This window comes from Chrysochloris asiatica, unplaced genomic scaffold (genome assembly GCF_000296735.1).
Source record: "Chrysochloris asiatica unplaced genomic scaffold, ChrAsi1.0 scaffold00419, whole genome shotgun sequence".
NCBI lineage: Eukaryota > Metazoa > Chordata > Mammalia > Afrosoricida > Chrysochloridae > Chrysochloris > Chrysochloris asiatica.
The window spans coordinates 361,128-383,868 of NW_006408937.1; the positions used below are offsets into that span (position 1 = coordinate 361,128).

General features: G+C 45.5%; 1 protein-coding gene across 3 annotated transcripts in view; it reads right to left on the minus strand.

Annotated features, from left to right (window-relative positions):
* MPP1 (membrane protein, palmitoylated 1, 55kDa) overlaps positions 1–22,741 on the minus strand; it is a 33,499-nt gene that overhangs the window by 6,716 nt on the left and 4,042 nt on the right. The window contains exons 2-7 of one of the 3 annotated variants that reach the window (XM_006876836.1): positions 12,482–12,619; positions 12,143–12,221; positions 10,211–10,296; positions 6,959–7,027; positions 3,993–4,189; positions 2,893–2,999 (exon numbers count right to left, since the gene is read on the minus strand). In XM_006876836.1, the coding sequence (XP_006876898.1) occupies positions 2,893–2,999; positions 3,993–4,189; positions 6,959–7,027; positions 10,211–10,296; positions 12,143–12,221; positions 12,482–12,619 (676 nt within the window). The remainder of the gene's footprint in view (positions 1–2,892; positions 3,000–3,992; positions 4,190–6,958; positions 7,028–10,210; positions 10,297–12,142; positions 12,222–12,481; positions 12,620–22,741) is intronic. The other 2 variants (XM_006876837.1, XM_006876838.1) reach the window with 2 other exon arrangements.

A 22,741-nucleotide genomic window follows, 5' to 3' on the forward strand; every position in this document is an offset into this window, starting at 1 on the left:
ATGCTTGGCTGTCTTTTGAATCTTGGTTTCCTTGGCATACCATTATAAAATAGACACTTGAGGGGGAAAGAGAAGAATAGCCAAAAATATCACCATAGAAAGCTTGTAAGTCCATCTTTTGCCTATAACTGATTGGAATACCTAAAATGGAGCAACAATGTGCCCAGTGAAGGAGGCTTCCTGTGGAGCCTCTGCATTACATAAGATCATGGGTGGAATCCTGAACAGCATCCAGAATCTTCTGTGGTGAGAAATTTCCACTGGAAAAGACAAGCAGACCAGCCTGACATGGCTAGAAGAACAGAACTTACTTCTAGAAAGAAAGACCTACAGGAGAAAAACAAATCAATAACCGCAGTCAAACTGATTACTACAAGAACGAACAAGTTGCTCGCTCAGGAGACATCAAGGGAAGTGGTCGAGTCCCCTCAGGGCAAACCCCCTTCTAAGACTAAAACTCAATGGGAATACATGAGCAGGCATGCGCTCTGACTGGTGACCACGTTCGTCACCGATAAGGGGAAGTGAGGGTAAAACAGCAATGACACTGCAAGCTAAGCCCTACAACATTCAATTGACTCCCGTGAACACGGTGGAGACCTAGTTGGCCAGCAGTGTGGCAAGACCTGGGGACTCCTGGGCCCAGAGTCAGTGACATAGCCACAGAGGACTAGAGTGGAGAGTGCAGTGTCCAGCTGATAAGAAGAGAGGCCACATGCATAAGTACACCCATACGTGCAGATAATACCCATTTGACCTGGCTTCAATGGCTGGATGACCAGAGCTCCACTAGAAGAACAAAGAAGAGGGAAAAAAAAGAGTAATCTGATACAATTTGATGAACTTGACCTACACCTATGTATGGATGCAGTAGCTCAAAAGACGGAACAAATCTTTACAAAGAGGATCATTCCCACCCCCTCGATACGCACGGTAGACAGGGGTGGGCAACTTGGACTTTGACTACCCCAATGGGGGGCTACAAAGGCAATAAGTGACTGGCTTACAAGCTTTCAAGAGGGAACCTAGAGGAAGGTAGATCTCTACTGATGAAATGAGATGCGGATAGGGCTCTTGTGGTACAATGGTGAAGAATTGCTCTCAGGACTGACTGTGAGGGTTGGAAATGTAAAGGTAGACATTTTGTAGCAAAAGGAGGGGTGTGGTTGACTTTGCAGTCCAGGAGTGTAGGTCTCTGGAACCATCAAGGGAGAAAAGCGGAGAGCGGAACCCTACTCAGTGAAGCAGCGAAGCCTGAGATAGAGGCACAGACGATGATGTGGAGAGATGGAGCGACTGGGGACTTTAGACACAGAGAGGGAGAGGGGCTGTGTACCGATGACCAAGGGACAGGTTTGCGGGTTGGTTGGTTGATGATGCATGGAGGGGACTGTAACCATGGCAATGAAATGATATACGATAGGATGAATGTAAAGTTAATGTTCTCCCATGTAAACGATCACATAATTCACAATAAAACATTCAAAAAAAAAGTCTGCCTTCAGGCAGCTCCCAGTTTGGTAGGGGAGAGGAACAAGAAGCTAACACAAAAATATTGAAATGATCCTAAGCCTTGTTATGTAACCCCCCTGCTACTAGAGCTCTGGTAGCGTAGTGGTTGCGAATCGCAAGGTCAGCAGTTTGAAACTACCAGCTGCTCCGCGGGAGAAAGAGGAGGCGTTCTGCTCCCGTAAAGATTTACAGCCTCGGAAACCCTGTGCAGGGTCGCTATGGGTCGGAACCGACTCGATGGCACTTAACAACAACAACTGGAGTGATGCAAATGACACCTGAGCAAAGTGATCCCACGTGAAGCTGTGATCGTGCACTGACATTCCAGCCCTTGAATCAGCGGAAGCCGAATGCCAGGTTCTTACTCACTGTTTCCAACCATGGCAGGTAAAGAGCAATACATTCAGAATTAGGTCTCAGGAACAAACGCTATTCTCGGGCGCTGCTCAAACCTTGCAGCTGAGTGACAAACAGACAAGGCCTGAGCCCGGAGAAGGACTCACTGGAAAGCCATCTGGTTGGCTATCTGAGCAGTGAAGGGATGAGCAGATAGGTGGAGATCGCTGGCTTTTCTTAAAGACCAATTTACTTAAAGAGAAAAAAGCCATTATGAAAACAGACAACCTGCAAAAAAAGAGAACCTGACTAAACGCAGTGCCAGTAGTTCCAAAGGATCCAGCGCAGAATCCCCCTGACAGAAAGCCCCAAAAGCATTCGTTAAAGTCGGAAGCAGATTCACAGCCAATGTGACACGGAGGCCATTCACGAACACTGCTTTCTGCGACCTCTGCAAGCTCCCCAAGTCTCAACATCTGGAGTCCTGGAAAGCAAACCGCAGGGCTGCCACTTCAAACTCAGCAGCCACTCCTTTGAAACCCTATGCAGGGTGGCTAGCAGTTGAAACCGAGTCAGCGGTACTTAACAACATCAACTATAACATAGAGGCAGTACAAAGGCTGTGAACCACAAGGTCGCTCCACAGGAGAACGCTGAGACTGTCTGCTCCAGTCACAAGGGAACAAATGTAACATCTAGATTTTCCTCTAAAATCACACAAACCCAAGCAAAGCCATTGCTACTGAGCTGAGTCAGACTCAGAGGGACCCTGTATGGTGGCAAACTTGCCCAACAGGGTTGCCTAGGCTGTCATCTGGCTGGAAACCAATGGCCACCCCGTCCTTCTCCTATAGAGTGGCTGGTGGTTTCACACTTGAACCAGTGTGCCACGCTGGCTCCTGAAAATCATATAAAGTCAGTTCTATTTCCCACTCAACACTGTACCCAAGGGAGTCTTCCTTTTCTGCAGGCTGAAGAGATCGGAAGATACACTGAATCCCTCAGTGCCAGGAGCTCAGAGAGAAAGCCCCTCAGAAAGCTTACTTGAGCTGTGTTTGGCCAGATACTTGTCTTTGTACTTCTTCTTCTTCCCAAAGGGACTGCAGCTCGGGGCCTCACTTGGAGCAGACTGAGCCACACTCGCCACTCGCCTAGCAGGAAAATGACGACAGTGATTAGAGGCTCTGCAGCTCTGGGACCCCCTTTCCTTCGTACACTAAATGTCTAGCACTGATGGCCTTCCCTTCTCCTCGTGACACGGGTGAAACCAAGTTCAGCATCCCACAGGGACTCCACCTTCACGTCTCAAAAGCAAACATAACGTCAAAATGCCACAGGGGAAGAGCCACCTCCTCAAGATACAGTTGCCAGTGATGACGCGAATGGAGTAAAGCTCTCAGGACCTTCATTTGCTGAAGGGGCAAAACTCAAAACAAGGAGAAACCGCTGTAAATATCCATTAATAATTGGAACATGGAATGTGTGAAGCGTGACTCTAGGAAAATTGGAAGTTGTCAAAAATGAAATGGAACACATAAGCAGCATTAGTGAGCTGAAATGGACTGCCATTGGTCCTTGCGAATCCGACAATCTGCCTTTGCCCTCTGCTAATTTTAGTCTGTGTGTAGGAAGAGTTTTTTCCTTCCCTACTGAATCAACCTATTAGCACACAAACATACAAATCTCTCCCATTTAAAAAACAGATCAAAACCCAAACACTGCTTCTTGACCCCACTTTGCCCTGTGACTAACACCTACTTTCTCCTAAAAAGGGCTGTCTGTATTCACTATTACTTGAACCTGCCACAATGTGGCATCAGCCCACCCTGACTAAATGTTCTAGGTCCCTGGGCTCTTCACGTTGAAAAGTCCACTAGCTCTTGCTCAGTGCCCTCCACCCAGCCTGGTGCTAGCAGCTTCAACAGCTCAGGTCCTTCCCACTCCCTTCTTTCTCTCAGCCCCTCCTCTCTCATCTCAGCAGACCACGGAGCAGATGCCAGGGAAGCGCGCTCTAGGCTCCATACTTAGAACTCTTCACTGACTCACATATGCCCATATGCCAGAGAGGCTGCGGGGAGAAACAGAAGGCACACGGAAGCCACCAGAACTTGGAAGTGAGGCCCTTCCACATGTAGGCAGCTCACCACTCCTGCAGCTCAGGGGAAGGGATCAGTCCTGCTGACTCCTTGGAGGAGCCTTCGACCCGCCCTTGCCACCAGTTGGTGTCATCCTTGTTGATGATCTGGATGATGTCCCCAGTTACAAACTTCAGCCCTGCCTCCTTGCAAGGGATCAGATTGTCCTTTTTGGGATCATAGTCGAACTGCGCTCTCATAAACATCTGAAAAAGAAGGCAAAGGTGAACTGCAGACGGTCCTGCTGCAAATGAGTTGAGTCAAAACTACCAAACAAATCATTCCTTTCCATTTTCTCAGAGTCCCATAATCCCAAACGACTTCCCAACTTGAAACATTCTTAGCAACAAAGAGCTCAAAAGGATTGGGGCCTCCCTCACCATCAGTCAGGGACGTCTCCTGAGTGCAACCAAAAAAAAAAAAGCGGTGATGGATCGTGGCCTAAACTGCTGCTTCGTGCTCAACAAGCCTCAAATGAAGGCTGGGGGAGGGAGAAGGGAGGGAGAAGGCCTCCAAACTGTGGGGCATTGCTGACCATATCAGGCCCCATCGCAAGTCAGTGAACCCTGGGAGACCTTTCCTAGAGGGCCACTGGGTAGTACCCAAATTTGACTTCAAGACACAATAATCTACTTCGGACAGAAATAAAGGCGATGTCAGGAAAGATGTATAATAAGTATGTTTTATTTTAAAGATGAAATATTGTAATGGGAAGCACTAGACTGGTAGCCAAAAGGTTGGTGGTTCAAACCTACCAGCAGCTCCTTGGAAACCCTGTATAGGGTCACTGTGAGTCCGAATGACTTGACAGCACTTAACAACAATTTATGCTGAGGAGGGAAAGGACTGGAAGAAAACACTATCAAAATGTCATCGTGGTTACTTCTGGAAGTGAGGGTTCTGGCTGTGCTTTACCCTCCCCTGTCTTTGTCACATTCTCTGACATTAACACACAGTCTTCATAATGAGAACCAATGCTTCACAAGTGCCACACTAACAACTGGCTTTCCGAGACTTGTCTTACTTGGAACCACCTGGCAGTCCAGAAGAAAACACCATCTGTGATGGCGAAAGTAAAACTTTAAATGATATCTTTGAGTCAGTTCCAACTCATAGTGACCCTGTATAGGGCTTCTGAGGAGTGACTGGTGACCTGGCAGTTCAAACTGACCTTGCAGTGCACTGCATTGTCCCATACCGCCATATGTCCATGACCTTACTTACCATAAACAAAATAAAACCTTCCAAGGATATAGACAAGAACAACATAATGAAAAATCTAATGACTAAATCCAGAACCCCTGCAGGGCACACCAAATATGACCATAAAGCAAAACCCAAGAAAATGTTAGAAAACTCAGACAGTTTTCTAACAACAATGCAATTCAGCTAGAAAGCAATTCGGGATGCTTCAGGCAGTGCTTAGAGGGAAACGCGCACAATTCAATTGCTGTTGTTGTCAGGTGCCATTGAGTCGGTACTCGGTACCGACTCATAGCGACCCTATGCACAACAGAATGAAACACTCAATGTGGGGGCAAATAGTCCAGTGAAACAATACGAGGGGTCTTCAAAAAGCTTATGCAAAATGTCTATTGCGGATATCGATTTTTTGCACCCAATAAACTCAAATGAGCTTGTTCTAACGTGTCTGAACAGGCTCGAACTTAAGGCACTAAGGAAGATAAGACATCAGTTTGAAAAGAGCCTTTGTCAGAGCTGGATGCATTCTGCTAAAGTCGCGGGGGGCGGAGAATGATGACATCACTGACACCGTGGCAAATTGTACAGGAACAATGTCCCAAAGAAATCAGCAGTCTATAAATGGAAAACCCTTTAGAAGAAAGGATGACATGATGCTGAAGATGAAGCCTAATTGAAGAGGACCAATGATTAATAACAGAAGCCGACACCACAGCCCTTTCAACTGGATCAGCTTATACAACTCCTAGCAGTGCTTCTGGACCTGGATCCCACTTGCTTTTAAGTTTCTTTTGAAAGCTCTGCTCTTGAGCTGAGCTTGGTGCAGCAGTCTTGGTACCCATTGAACAGAAGAACGCTTACTCAACTTTAATTGTTTAGTCAGAGTTGTGTAAGCTGAACCGGCTGTTGCATATATGCTCACACACACAAAAACTTCAATGAAAAAACCAGTACCCTATAAGTAACCTGTAATTGAAACTTCAGATCAATTTTTTAAAACAGCTCTTTTCTCCTTCCATATTGATTTGCCAAGGTTCTGTTTGGTCCATTTCGGAGGGCATGCAAATCTCTCCTCCACCAGAGAATGAGCTGTCTGTGGACCAAACTCTGCCCTTTTCTCCTGAAAGACTCATTGGCTCAGGTAGATCCTAAATGAATTTTCAATGAGTGTTTAAGTCTCTCTCTTTCCTTTCTTGTGGCATGATGATTTAATCACTGTTTGGTGAAAACTGATATCTCACACCTATTTTCCTTTTCATTTCTCCGATGACCGGTAAGACTGTTCGAAATGTTCACAACCGTTTGTGTTTTGCATCTGTGAATGATGCCTTCATTTCTTTTATTCTTCACGTTGACTGCGCGAGGCTAGCACTATGTTCGTACCCTAACCTAGCCAATTCTCTACTGTCTGCATTGCCTTCTGCCTCAAGGAAAGTAGAATGAGCTGGATCTTTTGTTATCTGTTTCTATTCAGGATCTGTCTAGAGGGCACACACAATCAAAAAAATGTGGAAGCCAAAAATCACTGCTATAAACCTTGTCCCACTTTCTCACATCGGATGTTTGCTTGGTACTGCTGCACACCATGCAAGGTATAATAGGCCCCTGAGCCAAGCAGCTACATACTGGTGCAGTTAGTTCTTTCACTGTGAGATATTTAGAACTTTAAACTAGACACATCTCTTTCAATCAAATCTCAAAGAACCACAGTGTAACACTGGACCCCTAGCCAACTGCCATGAAGCCACAAGCGAAACAACGGTGCCACCTACCTGTAACGCAGGAAGCCGATTTTGCTGGTTGGAAATCACTTTTAATTTGATAGTTCCTTTGGTTTCTTTCTATTTAGAAAAAGAAACAAAATTGTTAGGAATATTAGAATTGTTAGGAAAATGATAATATCACAATGTACATATATGAGCATAAGTCAAAAAGTATGAGTACTAGGGCTGCAGTTCATGCATCCACGAGTTTATTCCAAAGACAACGTGTTTCAACAGGTTTGTCTGACATGTTTCACCTGGCTGCAGACAGGTTCTCTCAGTAACACACCTGTCTTAGTCTCTTTAGGGTGCCTTCAAAACAAAATGCCCAATCCAAACAGTAGTTTCTGAGGGGATCTGCCAGGCAGAGAGGCCAGCTCAGACAATTATGGCAACTGACTCAAAGGGCGAAGGATGGCCATGGCGGCTCATCATGAAGAAGTTTTCAAAAAACTCACAAAGACCAAGAAAGCTGTGCTGAGGAATTGTTTTGTCACAACGCACCCGCTCATTCTTTGAGGGAAACTGTATCCCATCCACCCTACAGCCCCAAGACGTCTTTCTGTTCCCAAAGATCTTGCCCCAAGACTTCCTTATGGTCCCCAAACTTAAAAGAACATTAAAAGAAACATAATTTGTGTAGCGTAGTGGTTACGAATCGGGCTGCGAACCATAAGGTCAGCAGTTCGAAACTACCAGCTGCTCCGCGGGAGAAAGATGAGGCTCTCTACTCCCGTAAGGATTTACACCCTCGGAAACCCTGTACAGGGTCGCTATGGGTCGGAACCGACTCGAAGGCACTTAACAACAACAACAACAACAAAGAGCAGGGGTGGGGAACGTCCGGCCCACAGGCCATATAGTGTTGTTGTTGTTAAGTGCCGTGGAGTCGGTTCCGACTCATAGTGACCCTGCACAGGGTTTCCGAGGCTGCAAATCTTTACCGGAGCAGAACACCCCGTCTTTCTTCCACGGAACCACTGATAGTTTTGAACTGCCGACTTTGAGGTTAGCAGCCCGAATTGTAACCACTATGCGACCAGAGCTCCTTACAGGCCATATAAGGCCCGAGAAATCATTTGGTCTGGCCCTGCCAAGGCAACTGCAGTTCCAGCCATCATATTTTGTGGTTGTTGTTGTTAAGTGCCATCGAGTTGGTTCCAAACCATAGCAAGCCATCACATTAGGGGTGAGTTAATAAATGTTTGACCAAATACCTATACAATGTATAACTTGATCATTTTGTATGACCTGCGAATGGTGTGAGAACTATCCAAATGGCCCTTGGCAGAATCAAGGTTCCCCACCCTTACCCTCAGGGATGCCAAACTGCCCAAGTCTTTGGGGAGGGGTTACAGGAATGACAGCACCGCCTTCAGAAGCAGAGGGAACTGCCTGGATGGAGGATGCCGTAAAGAAGCAATAGCTTTGCATTGGGAGAACTTCGTCTACTAAAGCGTTCTACGATTTTGCAGCCATCTTTTTTGGCTTCTCCGTGTACAGTGCATATAGATGTCTTTCTTTTGGACCATATCCGTTACTCTATAACACTGAGTCTATTCCAACTCATGGTGGCACTGGCCAGTCGTCGGTTCTGACTCATAGCGACCCTGTAGAGGAGTCCCGAGAAGTCTCTGATGCCTTTGAACCACTGACCTTGCGGTTACCACTCCTACAGCACCAGGATTCCATGGTGTCGTTGTTGTTGTTGTTGTTGTTGCAAAGTGCCACTGAGTCGGTTTCGACTCACTGCAACCCTCTATAGGGTTTCCAAGGAGCCACTAGTGAGTTTGAAACACTGACCTTGTGGTCCAGTGCCTTATCCCATACCACCACACCAGGACTTGCAAAATGGCAATGTGCTAATTCTACCATCTCGTCTTCATTTATTAGTTGTGATACTTGTACAAAGAAACAGTCCCTTAATTAACGATCTGGTTATCTGATGGGCCAGTTCACATAGAAGAGGCAGGATAAACGCTTCATTCTGTCTCCTTGTTTACCAGTTTAAAGTAATTACTTGGTTCCCTCCAAATAGTTTATATGTAAAGAAAAATTCTGCAGACATATCTGAGGGGACTGCCAACATTTTGGGGGGAAATCCATTATGGTTTTTCTTTTTAGAGCTTTTATTGTGATTTGAGTGATAGCCTGCATGGTAGAAAATCAGTTTTGCACTCAACAAATCACATCTTGTTTCATTGTAATGAAAAAAAATCCATTCTTTTAATTCCATTTTTTAAACGGACTTTTTGAAGTCCCTTATATATAAATTATATATCATGCTACAAGTAGCCCACTTCAGAGTTACCTTTTCAAAGTCCTCTTCCCACGTTCGCTTGCCAGGGTCCTACCTACCCTACTTCTGACTGTTTAGCTCATCCTTCTACTTCTCTCGATTTAGTTTGCTGTTTTTCTAGTTTCTTAAAGTAGAAAATTAAGCCCATTGATTGTAAATCTTCTTTTCTACCCAAGTACTATAGATTTCCCTTCGGCACTGCTTTACTGGCATTCCCCAAAGTCTGATAAGCCGTGTTTTCCTTTTCATTTAGTTCAAGAGATTTTCTAATTTCCCTTGTGTACAACATTATCAAGTCATTTTTAACCTAATTGGTATTTATAGAACATTCCACCTAACAATAGTACAAAGTACACATTCTTTTATCAGAGCACATGGAACATTTTCAAAGGTAGACCACATGCTAAGTCTCAACATATTTCAAGGCTTCAAATCATACAAAGTATATCATCTGACCACAATGAAACTAAATGAGAATTTAAAACCACAAGGGTATTCTGGAAAATACAAACATATTTAGAATTAAATTACACCATTCTAAATAACCCTAAATAACCCCAGGAGTCACAGAAGAAACTGAAAGGCTACAAGCACCAAACACAATGCCCAGCACACAGTAGGCACTTGGCAACTAACAAGCGACTCTAAAGGGCAATAAGATTACAGGTGACAAGTTCATTGTCCTGCTCAAACTCATTCGGGCTGGGATTCAGAGCTGCTTCCCGCACTACCCTGTCCAAAATTCTTTCCATTATACCACATTGATACTCTTGGTTTTTGAAGCCAGTTTTCAAAGTTTACTAAATGAAAGAAGAGAACTGTCATTTCGGTCACAGAACCAAGATTAGTCCTCTAAATAACATACAAAGACTTTGACAGAAAAACAAGGTACATTAATACCCACGTGGAACAATACTTCACATAGACTGACCAGATCTCCAGCCAACATAGAAAATACCTACCATCGCCTTCTGGAGCTGATCAACTGAGTGGTTGGTCACATTTGTACCATTGATTTCTAGGATCTCATCGCCCACGTGAAGTGAACCTGTCGTGAAATGGACAATCAATCCACAACAACATAACAGTTCAAACAAGAGCTGCCAGTATGCCCTGAGAATGTCCTTTTGGTTCCTTCACCACTCCAGCAACAGACAGTAAGCAAGCACCTTCTCCCAAAGTCTCCTGGAGATAAGTGGCTGCAGATTCTAGGAGACACAGACATGCCTGCACATATCCAAGCCAAGTAAAGATCTCAGTATTTATCATTCGCCAGTAAATTCAAGGTGTCTTTGCCATGTGGTTAACACCCCCTAAAACGCTACCAAATGGTAAAGGTAATCAAACGCTAAGATTCCATGTGAAGAGTGATTACCAATGAAAGGCAAACTTTCCTTTTTATGAGTCACCGTGACCACAATGCTAGGAGAATTCCAAGGCTGGGCTCAGAACAAGGTACAAATATGAGGCTAGTGTCAATTCCAAAAAAATGTTTTATTTTCACTTATTAGTTTGTTCTCTCACCAACCCCCCAAATGCTGTTGTTGTTAAAGGCTGTCAAATCGGCTTCGACTCATGTAACTCTCTGTAGAATGTTTCCGAGGAGCAGCTAGGGGATTTGAACCACCGGTTAGCCATCCAGTGCTTATCCTATAGTGCCAACACAAGGACACCCAACTAGATTTTACTGAATGATGCCCCTGAAAATTGAGGGTAAGATCATATTAAGGAAATACAGTAATTCTATGTGATTATTGGCTTAATGCCTGCCTCCTCCAGTAAACTGTTTACTTCAGGAAGGCAGAGATGGTCTGCTTTCTTCACTGCTAACGACTCAAAGCCTAATACACTGAGTGGAACCGACTGGGAAACTCAGTAGAAATAGCACCAGCTACTTCACTCAGAAGGTACCTGTTGGAAGCACTTAGCAGCTGAATTTGAGTGAAGCACATAACAAGGAAGCTGCGGTGCGGTGCATTACTTGATGTGGCCCTTGAGCCATTCATTACCTTTTATAACTCCCACCGAAGGATACACAGCGACCCTGTAGGGTTTCTAAGGAGTGCCTGGTGGATTTAAACCACCAACACTGCCACAAGGGGATGTGAGCAAGGCACATGGCACCCAGGCTGGGTCTATAAAACTGCAGTGTGAGGTTTAAGAAAAAAGAGCCCGGAACGGAGCCTGTCATTTGGACCCTGAGACCCGACCCTTGCGCAGGGGGTCACAGAACTGTGACACCAGAACATGAGACCCAGCAGGGACTTCTGAGGCCAGGGACTGAGCAAGCTGAGTGCCTCGGGGCAGTAGGAGGCTTGCTTATGGAGTGGCATGTCTACTGGGCATTTACGAAGGGAGCTAGAGCTGGCACCTTCAGGCTGAGGCTTACTGGCTGAATGGAGTGACTTTCAGGCATTTTTCAGTAGAGCTAAAAGAGCTCTCATTAACAAGGCAGAGCCAAGGGGTCTTGTGGCTAAGGACCGGAGAGAGAAGAGTCTGTGTTGACTAACTTGCCTGCTACGTTCCCGGACTGTGAGTGCTGCCAGGAAGCGGACTTCGTATCAGAATAGGTAGAGAGAGTTGGAGGGTAGAAGTCTGTCTGACCTCCACCTCGGAGGAAGAAGTGTGGGGCTGATGCTGAAGTCAGAGGGCCCCAGCTGCTGCCCCTTGGCTCTTATTGGAGGGCCCCACATCACTACAGCCCAAATCTGCTGCCATCAAGTAATGTCCGGATTCATAATGACTCTTGAGGACAGAGTTAGGGTTTCCAAGATGAAAATCTTTCTTTCTCCTGCAGACTGACTGGTGCCCAGCCCAGCGCTTTCACCACGGTACCACCAGGACTCCTTCCACACTGACCAGGGAATAAACAGTTAAGTCTCAGCATCCAGTACCTTGTCTATGAATCAGGCCTCCATAAAGAATTCTGGCCACTGTGCAAGACTGGTTTTCATTCAGCTTCAAGGTGATGCCCTGCAATAAAGGCAATGGTACATACAGCAAGCTTTCTTTTCAGCTCTTTCTGCAATTATCTTGGAAAGTACTTTCAGGGCAAGTATGGTCCATCTACACCGGCATAGCCCTCACCGAGGATGGGCATGAAGCCTGATGTCACAAAAGACAGAAAGCCTCGACTGCTTGCCTAGCTTCATGAGCAGCCCTCGTCTCCTCTTGGGGCCCGGTGACTCACGGGATCAGAGAAAGCAGTAGGGGAGAGTACAACAACGGCTTACCATGGGTTCCTCTGTGACCTTCTCAAACTGGATGAGTCGTACTTTGCCCATCTCTTGCCCCTTGGCAGGACTCCCCGGGGCAGCAGAGCCATTAGTATACATGTCTTCGGTCACAGCAGTCAGCTGGGGTGACACAGCCTGTCAAGTCAAAACAGCACAGCAAGGTATGAAATCGGAAAGAAAGGCTCCTAGTTGGTTCCTCAGCTGCTAAGATCTACCAAGCTTTGGAAAACCAACAGGTATTTCGTAAATATGGCATCCAGTGGTGTTTTCTTTTTTTTTAAATAAAAAAGAAAAAACATTACTCATTTGTACTACCCAGAGAATCAAGACACAACGAAGCAGACACCAATTTACCAGTTTCTCTGTGTGCCATCCACAGCCATGGATTACATTCCGGAAGGTTCTGATCGACAAGGTGCCATGGTCAATTTAAGGGGCTCTGGTGGTGCAGGGGGTTGGTTACACACTGGGCTGCTAATTGCAAGGTCTGCAGTTAAAATCTACCGGCAGCACCGAGGGAGAAAGATGAGGCAGAACTGATTCGCTGGCATACAACCACAACCACCATCCCCAATGTCAATTTGATCCCATAAAAAGGCATGATGCTCAAGGGAAACATGGTTTTGGTTTTAGGATACCTTCAAGGGATAGTTTTGGTTTCCGATTGAAAGATGATCTCAGGGCAATAGTTTCAAGATTTCATACAGAAATTGTAGAGTCTATGAAAATCGAAAAATCACTTCTCATTTTCCCCCTTGATCAGCATTCTTCTATGGAATCTTTGATCAAACATCCAGTTCTTCCGGTCCCATGGAGTCAGTTAGCCCCCCACTCCACATCCTCCTGACTCTCCTTCCTCGATTGCTCCAGTGAGTACAGAGAGACCAACTGTTGGGCCTTAGATGGCTGCTTGCACTCACAGACGATGACCCTAAGTTTCCAAACCAAGGAGCTAAACCCCGTGAGACGCGGGGTTCTTCTTCTTCTGTCGTTGTAAATGTTATCGATCTCACAACTTCTATCAATTTCACTTTTGACAGATGGACAGCCCTACCCTTAATCAATGTGATATTAATAAGTGCTCCTGTTGATAAAAACTTTTCTTAATGTCAAAAGTGAAAACAAAGTGGTTTTAGAATCAGTGTCATTGTGGATTCAGCGATACAGGAAAATCCTGACAGACGATGCAAAAGAAATTGTGATTCATAGAAGCCCCACAAAATCCAGCGCTTCCCATAGTGGCAAGATGGCATTTTTTCTGATTGTGATTCCAGTTCAATTTGGCAGACTGAGTACTTCTGTGCATCTCCTCTCCTTTCTGAAGCCCTGTGTCAGTCAAATGTCATCGGGTCGATTCCGACTCATAATGACCCTATACAGGGTTTCTGTGAAGAACAGATTGGATGCATTAGACACTAAAAACCAAAGGCCAGAGAGTTGTGGGACGACCTCAAGAACATCACACAGGAAGAAAGCAAAAGGTCATTAAGAAGATAAGCAAAAAGGAAAAGACCAAAATGGATATCAGAAGAGACTCTGAAACTTGCTCTCCAGCATAGAGATGTCAAAGCAAATGAGAGAAATGTGGAGGTATGAAAACTTAACAAAAATTTCAGAGGTCAGCTCGAGAAGACAAAGTCAAATATTTTAATAAAATGTGCAAAGACCTGCAGTTAGAAAATCGAAAGGGAAGAACACGCTCAGCATTTTTTAAGCTTCAGGGAAATGAAAACATTCAAACTCTGACTTGTGTAGTATTGAAGGATTCTATGAGCAAAATACTGGATGATGCAGAAAGCACCAAAATAAGATGAAATACACAGAATCACTGTACCCAAAAGAAAAGATGGTCGACGTTCAACCATTTCAAGGAGGTAGACTATGACCAAGAACCAGTGATTGTGAAGGAAAAAGTCCAAGGTGCATTGACGTCATTGGCAAAGAACAAGGCACCGGGAATAGATGGGATACAAATTGAACTCTTTCAACAAACTGGTGTGGCACTGCAGGCAACTAACTGGAAGACACCCACCCGTATTTGTGTTTATTCCAAAAAGAGGTGACCCAACAGAATGCAGAACTCATCGGACAATATCATTGATACCGCATGCAAGTAAAGTTTTACTAAAGGTAATAGAGAATTGGCTGCAAACATACATTGACAGAGAACTTCCAGAGGTTCGAGCCAGATTCAGAAGAGGCCGTGGAATGAGGGCTATACCATTGCTGATGTCCAATGGATCTTGGCTGAAAGCCGAGACTACCAGAAAGATGTTTACCTGTGTTTTCTTGACTCTACAAAGGCTTTCAATTGTGTGGATCATGACAAGCTATGGACAACATCGAGAAACATGAGTATTCCCGAACACTTAATTGTGCTCACGAGGAACCTGTACATAGACCAAGAGGCAGTTGTTTGAACCGATCAGGAGAACATCGAATGGTTTAAAATTAGGAAAGGTGTACACCAGGGATGTATTCTTTCACCATACTTATTCAACATGTATGCTGAGCAAATAATCCGAGAATCTGGGCTATATGAAGAAGAAGGTGGCATCAGGATTGGAGGATGACTCATTAACAACCTGTAATATGCAGATGATACAACCTCGCTTGTTGAAAGCAAAGAAGATTTAAAATTCTTACTGATGAAGATCAAAGAGCACAGCCTGCTTTTGGTTGTTTGAATGGTTTTATGCTGCTTTGGTGTACCCCTCCCCCCCCCCCCAAAAAAAAAAAAAAAAAATCCAGAGGGAATGGAAGCAAATGCTGTTGGATAATGAAACAAGGAGGGACCTGTAATCATTGCAATGAAACAAAATACGATAGGATGAATGTGAAGCTGATGTTCTCCCGTGTAAAGTATCACTCAATTCACAATAAAAACTTTAAAAACAAAACAAAAACCCACAACCTTTGGTATGTGTTGGCCCTTAATGTAAAGAAAATAAAACTCTCACCATTGGACCAATAAATAACAACCATATAAATGGAGAAAAGACTGAAGTTGCCAAAGGCTTCATTTTGCTCAGATTAACCATCAACACACAAGGAAGCAGCAGTCAAGAAATCAAACGACATATTGCATTAGCCAAATCTGCTGCACAAGACCTCTTTAAAGTGTTCAAGAGCGAAGATGTCAGCTTGAGGACTAAGGTGCGCTTGACCCAAGCCATGGTGTTTTCAATAACCTCATATGCATGGGAAAGTTGGACAGTGAATAAGGAAGACTACAAAAGAATGGATGCATTTGAGATATGGTATTGGAGGAGAATATTGAAAGTACCATAGACTGCCAAAGGAACAAACAGATCTGTGTTGGAAGAAGTACAACCAGAATGCTCCTTGGAAGCCAGGATGGCCAGACTTCATCTGTCATACTTCACACATAATGTCAGGAGGGACCAGGTTCTGGAGAAGGATATCATGTTTGATAGGGTGGAGGGTCAGAGAAAAAGAGGAAGACCCCCAACAAGATGGATTTGCCAAGTGGCAGCATCAGTGGGCTCAAGCATGGCAACAATTGTGAGGTTGACCCAGGAGGGACCAGTCCCTGGAGAATGATAGTATGTTTGGTACAGTGGAGGGTCAGAGAAAAAGCACGACCCCAACGAGAGGGACTGGCACAGTGGCAGCACAGATGCACTCAGGCATTCACACCGATTATGGGGTTGGCCTAGGAACGGGCAGTGTTTCGCTGTGTTGTGCAGAGTGCTGCTATGAGTCAGTACCGACTCGATGGCACCTAACAACAACAACAACAACAACATAGGGCTTCCAAGGAGTGGTTGTGGTTTAGAGCCACCTACCTTGTGGTTAGAAGTCCAGTGCTTATCCTACAGTGCCACATCAGGACTGTGTGGGGAAGACATCAATACACATACACACAAAGAAAATATGATAGGGCTATATCAGAGAATGAGAGAAGCAGATGGTGGAATCATCACTGATCAAGAAAGCTGGAAAAGGGGCATCTTGCCATCCCCAACAATATGAGGGATCTGTGAGTGAGGTGAGGATACAGCTGCTGCCAGTTCTAAGAATATACAATCCATTTTCTGATACTCATTTTGTAGAACCCACCTACAGACAAATAAAGTTAAAGAACAGATTGGAAATGTCAGCACTGTGACAATTCCATAATACGTTTCTAGAAAGGGGAGGAGTCGCTGATCTCACCATCTTATGAAGTTGAGAGATAGGAGGTGGTATGGAGAGTGGATGGAACAGTCAATGAAGAACTAAATAGAGTATTTTAAGTTCCAAGGGTAACAGCAAAGCCGAAAGTACAAGCTAATGGCCCATAAATCCATTGTAGTTGGACCCTGTGGGGGTTTTTGCTTGTTTTGCAAAATCAGGTGATTCCATGTTGTGTGCAGATCTCAAAAGACCTGGTGTGCTTGGGCCGTTGTTCTAACATGGAAGGCAGGGGCTAAAGGGTGGCCGCCCCAACTCTCAGCTGTCAGCTGCTACGTACACTGCACCTCAGGTAGTATTTTGATTACACATAAGGCTTCGGTCACCTGGTCCATGGAGGGTACACTGTATGCACCTCTAGACAACCTTTTAAAAAAATAAGGTATGTGACGAAATGGCATAGGCTCTAAAACTGCTTTTACAAATTTTTTTTTTTAAGTACAAAAGTGGAAAGACTTATTGTTGTTGTTAAGTGCTGTCAAGTCGATTGTGACCCGTAGCGACCCGTATAGGGTTTCCAAGGAGCAGCTGGTAAGCTTGAACCCCCGACCTTGCAGTTCCAACAACTTTGCAGTCTGACGCATTAACCCACAGTGCCACCCAGGGAGTCTCAAGACTTATTATATAGCTAAATTAAACAATACTGCTTGGCACAGACACACAAATCAATGGAATAGAATAGAGAACCCAGAAAAAGACTGATAGAAATAAGCCAAATTCATTTTGACCAAGGTGACAAACGACAGTCTGCAGTGCAGCGACTTCCTCCTTCTGGCGCTCCTCCACCCATCCTGTCTTTGTCAATCCCACCAAACAACATTTTTTCCTGATACCTTTGGATAAGAGAAGGTGGGGAGAGATGCTGATAGATTACCTGGTTCAGTTATGAGTGATCGTTAACAGGATGACTTGTGACTGACGACCTGGGAGGAACGGGAATGCTCACTACCAATGAGAAAGAGGCAGGAGAGGAGCGTGTCACTTGGACCCTGAGGTTCCTGTGCACTGACAGGAGCAGCAGCAGGAGAACCAAGAGCCAGAGTGGGCGCTAGAGTGGTGGGCTTCCTAGCTCAGATCCAATACAGTTGAGTGCCTTGGGGTGGGAGGCTCAATTGTTAGGTGGGATACCTCTAAGCACTTAATTGGGGAGCTAGAGCTCAGAGCTTTGCAACATTGCTGGAGCTGGATGGAGGTCAGCCAAGAAGGGCTAGAGAAAGGGCTAACTGCAGACACGGCAGAGAAGAGACAGTCGTGAGCAGAGCCCTGTATCGTGAGAGTGTGGGACCTAAGTTCTGTGTGACCCAGCTGAGAAGTAAGCAATGCTGGGGGAGGGACAGCTGGGCTCTGATTTGGTAGAGAAGGTTTGGAGGCTTCCCCACAGCAATCGACACAGGGCTGAGGCTGATGTGTTAACTTTGATTCTCGTTTCCCCAAATGAAGGAAAAGGCGGTCAGAAGTAGTCCCCAGGCAGGCCTTCCCTTCCTTCCCTTTCTTTCTTTTAATACAACAAATGATGCTGGAGCAAATGCACTTCGAACCTTGGCCTAACTCTCATACCTCATACAAAGAGCTCTTAGACGTGACACCAAAAGAATGGGCCATAAAAGAAAATTAAAATCAACAAATTAGACTTCACAGAAATTAAAATCTTTACCTCTGTAAATGACCCGGTTAAGAAGATGAAAAAAGACAAGCTACATACAAACACACTGGGGAAAATACCTGCAAACCAACCACACAGCCAACAAAGGACTAGTATCTATCTAAAACACAGAAGTCAAGAAATTCAGCACTAAAAATAAATACAACCACAACCATCCACTCACCACAGAAAATGGCAAATAAGCACATAAAAAGATGCTGACATCATCAAATATCATTCCCAATCATGTTCTGGAATGGGACAATTCATGTGACCAAACTCAGGTATTGATTTCATGCTCAAGGCCAAATCATTCCTTAACAGCCACATGGCCTTAAGCCACCAAGAGTAATGATTTTAAAGAACTAACTCTAACTGTCCCATCCCAGAACACGATTGGGAATCTCACTGCCTTACAACCAATACTGTATACTGCTTACTTCTTGAAGGCCTGCTGTCTGTACCCAGTCTCTGGTAGCAGGCTCTCTCTTAGATGCCAGCCAGTTCATTAAACCATTGCTCTTGGTGGCCTGGAGTCATGTGGCTGTAAAAGAATGATGAGCTCAAATTTCTGGCTCGAGCATGAAATCAAATCCAGTACTTTCTCTGACCTCCCTGCCTTAAAATTTATGTTGCTGAGACAGCAGAAAAGAAAACTCAGAAATTGATTCTAAGGGTTTATCAGCAATCACCATTCATGTGTCTTGGTAAATATAATAATATCCAGGCAGTCATAACGTCTGGAACCCTAGAGCATATTATTTTATCGTGTGTTGTAATGTCCCATCAAAGAGGAATTGCTTCAGATGTGTTTCTAGACTTGGTGGCCACCTTGTATAATGCCCTAAGGAATAAAAGACAAGAAAATGTTAGCCCACAGAACACAAAATGACCTTTGAAAGGGGAAGAAATCCACACGCAATATTATCATGTGCGCAGTGTGTCCCTAGAACAGGAAGATAAGTATCCTTCTTACCTCATATGCTACTCATTCAGCTTGATTACCAAGATTGTTTTTAACATGTCAGCCTTTAAATTAAGGAGTCAGCAAAGCTAACCAGAGGCTGAACAAATTCCAGCCAGAACATCTCAAGAGTTGCTGCCCCGAAGGCTGGTCTTTCCAATGTGCTTATCCAGCAAGACACCATCCCTTACGGTGACTAAGAGGCACTATCACACTCACCCAGAATTTGCAGATGATGACTAAGACAAACAGAAACTCCCAACGTGGCAACTGAAGAACCAGCTCACAAAAGCAAAGTGCAACTTCTCCACCACAAATTGGCCCTAAGTCACATTTTCCTCCTGAGACACATTCCACCCTGCCTCGTAAGCCCTCCCTGAGGCCCCTCCGGTCTGTGAAAACTCCCCTGAATTCCTCAGTCTTTACACCAGCCCCTTGTCTCTCCTTATTACCAGCATTTGCTACTAGAGTTTCAGTTCATATATCACGGGTTTATTCCCAACGAAAGCCACTGAAATGTGCCTCTGTGTGCAGTGGAAGGCTGTAAACTCGTCTTAGTCTCATTAGGGCGCCAGGCAATCTGTTAGACCAGTTACATTCAAGGCAGAGGCACAAGATGACCACAGGGCTTCTTCAAAAGCAGCTTTTGGGAAAAGGGAAACTGCATAGGTGAAAAAAACGCCAGGAAAATTGCACGGAGGGATTTTTGGCCCATCATGACAACACACCTCATTTTTCGAGAGTAGGAAGGGCTGTCCTGTGAGAATGTCATTGGGAAGCCTTAGCCCATCCACCCTACAATCCTGATCCTGCCCCTTCAGACTTCGATTTGTCCCCCAAACACAAAGAACATTGCAAAGGAAGATAATCTGAGTTTCTTTAGGATGCCCAAAGTGCTGTTTTGACGGAGCATAATTGAAGAGGACAAAATTCCCTGGGGAAAGGTTAGAGAGATGGAAACTCCACCTTCAGAAGTGTATAGACCTAGAGGGAGGCGATGAAGAGAAACAATGGCCTCACAGTGAGGTACTTTTATTTAATAAATGTTTCTACGATTTTGTAGCAACAATTTTTACTTACCCTAATACTTACATGTGATACTTGTGTGTGTACATGCCCTTGTATACACACACACACACACACACAGAATAATTTAGTACCTCACTCTACACCTCAGCAGCTCCCTTACTCTGAAGAGAAATCCACGATTTTATCCACTTGTTCATTCACCACACGAATGCCTAATACAGGCCCTACTACACACATACAGTAAAAACCAAACGAAAGGAGCCAATGAGAGACTCAGGACCCTAACCCTAACCTGTGTCCCACATGACTATAAGCACTCGAGGGTACAGGCGACAACTGTCTGCTTCCTTCAAAACGAACCAACGTTTTCTCTAAATAAGGCTTTTGAAATGGACTCCTGGATTGGCGCTACCGGATCAGCACTGGACTGCAAACCACAAGGTCAGCGCTTCAACCCCCCCCCCCCCCCCAGCTGCTTCTGGGAAACCCTATAAACTGTCGCTAGGAGTCACAAGCAACAGCAAAATGGTGAGGGTGGTGGTATCTGCAAGAAGAGACAGAGCTATCCGAATTCAGCCATCAGTTCTGTCTCGTGGATGGAGTTGCATCATAGTCTTCCTGTCACACAAATGGCCTAAAGCAAGCATAGGAAAAAGGGGAGTGATGTACGTTGTCCAGGCAGACTGCAGCTGTCCTGTCTGTCCACTCACTCTTCCCATGTGCCGCCCAAGTGCCCCAGCCCTCCAGGGCCCCTCTAACCGGGCTCAAACTCTACCTGTCTCTGCGGCCCTCAGTACATTCTCACATGCTTTGTCCCCCTCAGCTGGAATGACTCAAGCCTTGGTCATCAAGACATGCTCTTGTCATTTTTGTGTCTCTGTCCCCACCTAAACATGAAGGGCCAGTGACGAGAACAAGTTGAACAAGCAATCAGGGTGAAGGGTACTAGATCTCATTTCTGAGTTCACCCACTTCTCCAGTGGACAGGGACAAGGTAGACTTGCCCCGACCACCACCAAACTGACTGCTCAGATGCCAGAGAAACTGGGTCTGGCTTTGGTTCTGCGACCTCCTGCCCTTTAAGAGTACAAACTACTGGAGTGGCAAGGCCCGCCCACCTGCCAGGCAGCCCACAGCTCCGAAACTTGGTTCAGAGGGAGGAAACATCTGCAGCAGGTTCAAAGGGCAGAGGCAGTTGCTCAAAGGAAGTTGGAATTGAAAAGGAGATGAAAACCAAACTTGGCAGGGGGCGGGAAGGTCAAAGAGCCTGGGCAACTAAAATTGGCTTCCTCCCACAAAGAGTCAGATTAGGAGCATTTGACAGTGGCGACGGGAAGAACAAACCTTTGTGCAGTGGACTGCCAGACTCGTTGCCAGTTGTTCCCACGTAGAGACCCTGGTGAAGGCCAGTGACCACCAAGAGGAGCGCCCTCGGCCCCTCACAGCCCAGAGTCCAGTGCACACAAACCCCTATTCCACCTGAGAAGAAGCAGCAGACTGCCCCAAGGTATTAGAAAGGGTTAGCACTGGCTAGTCAGCACGAGCTAGCCACAAACGACAGGCGCTGGGAACCCGGGCTGGGGGGAAAGGAAGGTCGAAGAGCCAAGCCAGCCTTTGCTTTAAGACCCATCTTAAAAGCACAGGTTGCACCCTAATCTCCTCCATGCACTAAGTCTATACCCGCTGCACTGCAGCAAAACAGGAAGCCAAGTGGCACTGCTCCTCCTCGGGGAGAAAACAGAACTGGACAGACGCTTGAAACAGTTTCGACACTTGTCCAATGTTAAAGGACAAGTAAACCTCCAACTCCAGGGAGCAGCGCAGAGGAGACTTCATGGGAAAGACGTCAAGCTCACGGCTGCCCAGACCTTCATACAAGCTCATTCCACCAACGCAATAGTGGGAAAGTGAGGCTACAGGTGGCAGGCGGGTAGACTTATAGTAACTGCGGCCCGCCAGTTCCAGGAAAGAGCCCCTCAAGCCCTCCTGTTCTCTCCTCAAGCACTTGTCTCCGCCACAAGTCAAGCCTCATTTCCTCTGCTTGTCAGTCTCGTGAGTGTAAGCTCATGGATTCCACCAGGCGGCAACCTGTACTTGGTGAGAACTGAAAACACCTGTGCTCCCAACTCGGACATTCCAGTGGCACCTACAGACAGTCAGCATCACCCATGGCTTCGACAAAGTACTCGCAGATGATGGCAAATGCTATGGAGAAAAATAAGGCTGAAGTCGGCTCAAGGGACCGGTCATTCTACACAGTGTGCAGAAAAGTCTGCAGAAGACAGGCGACTTTAGAGCAAAAGGCGATACATGTGTTTTGCTCTTGCTCATGTCTTTACACAAAAGCAAAAACATAAAGGACTGGTTAAGCACTTGACTGCCAGCCAAAAGGTTGATGGTTTGAACCCACCCTCAGGCACCACGG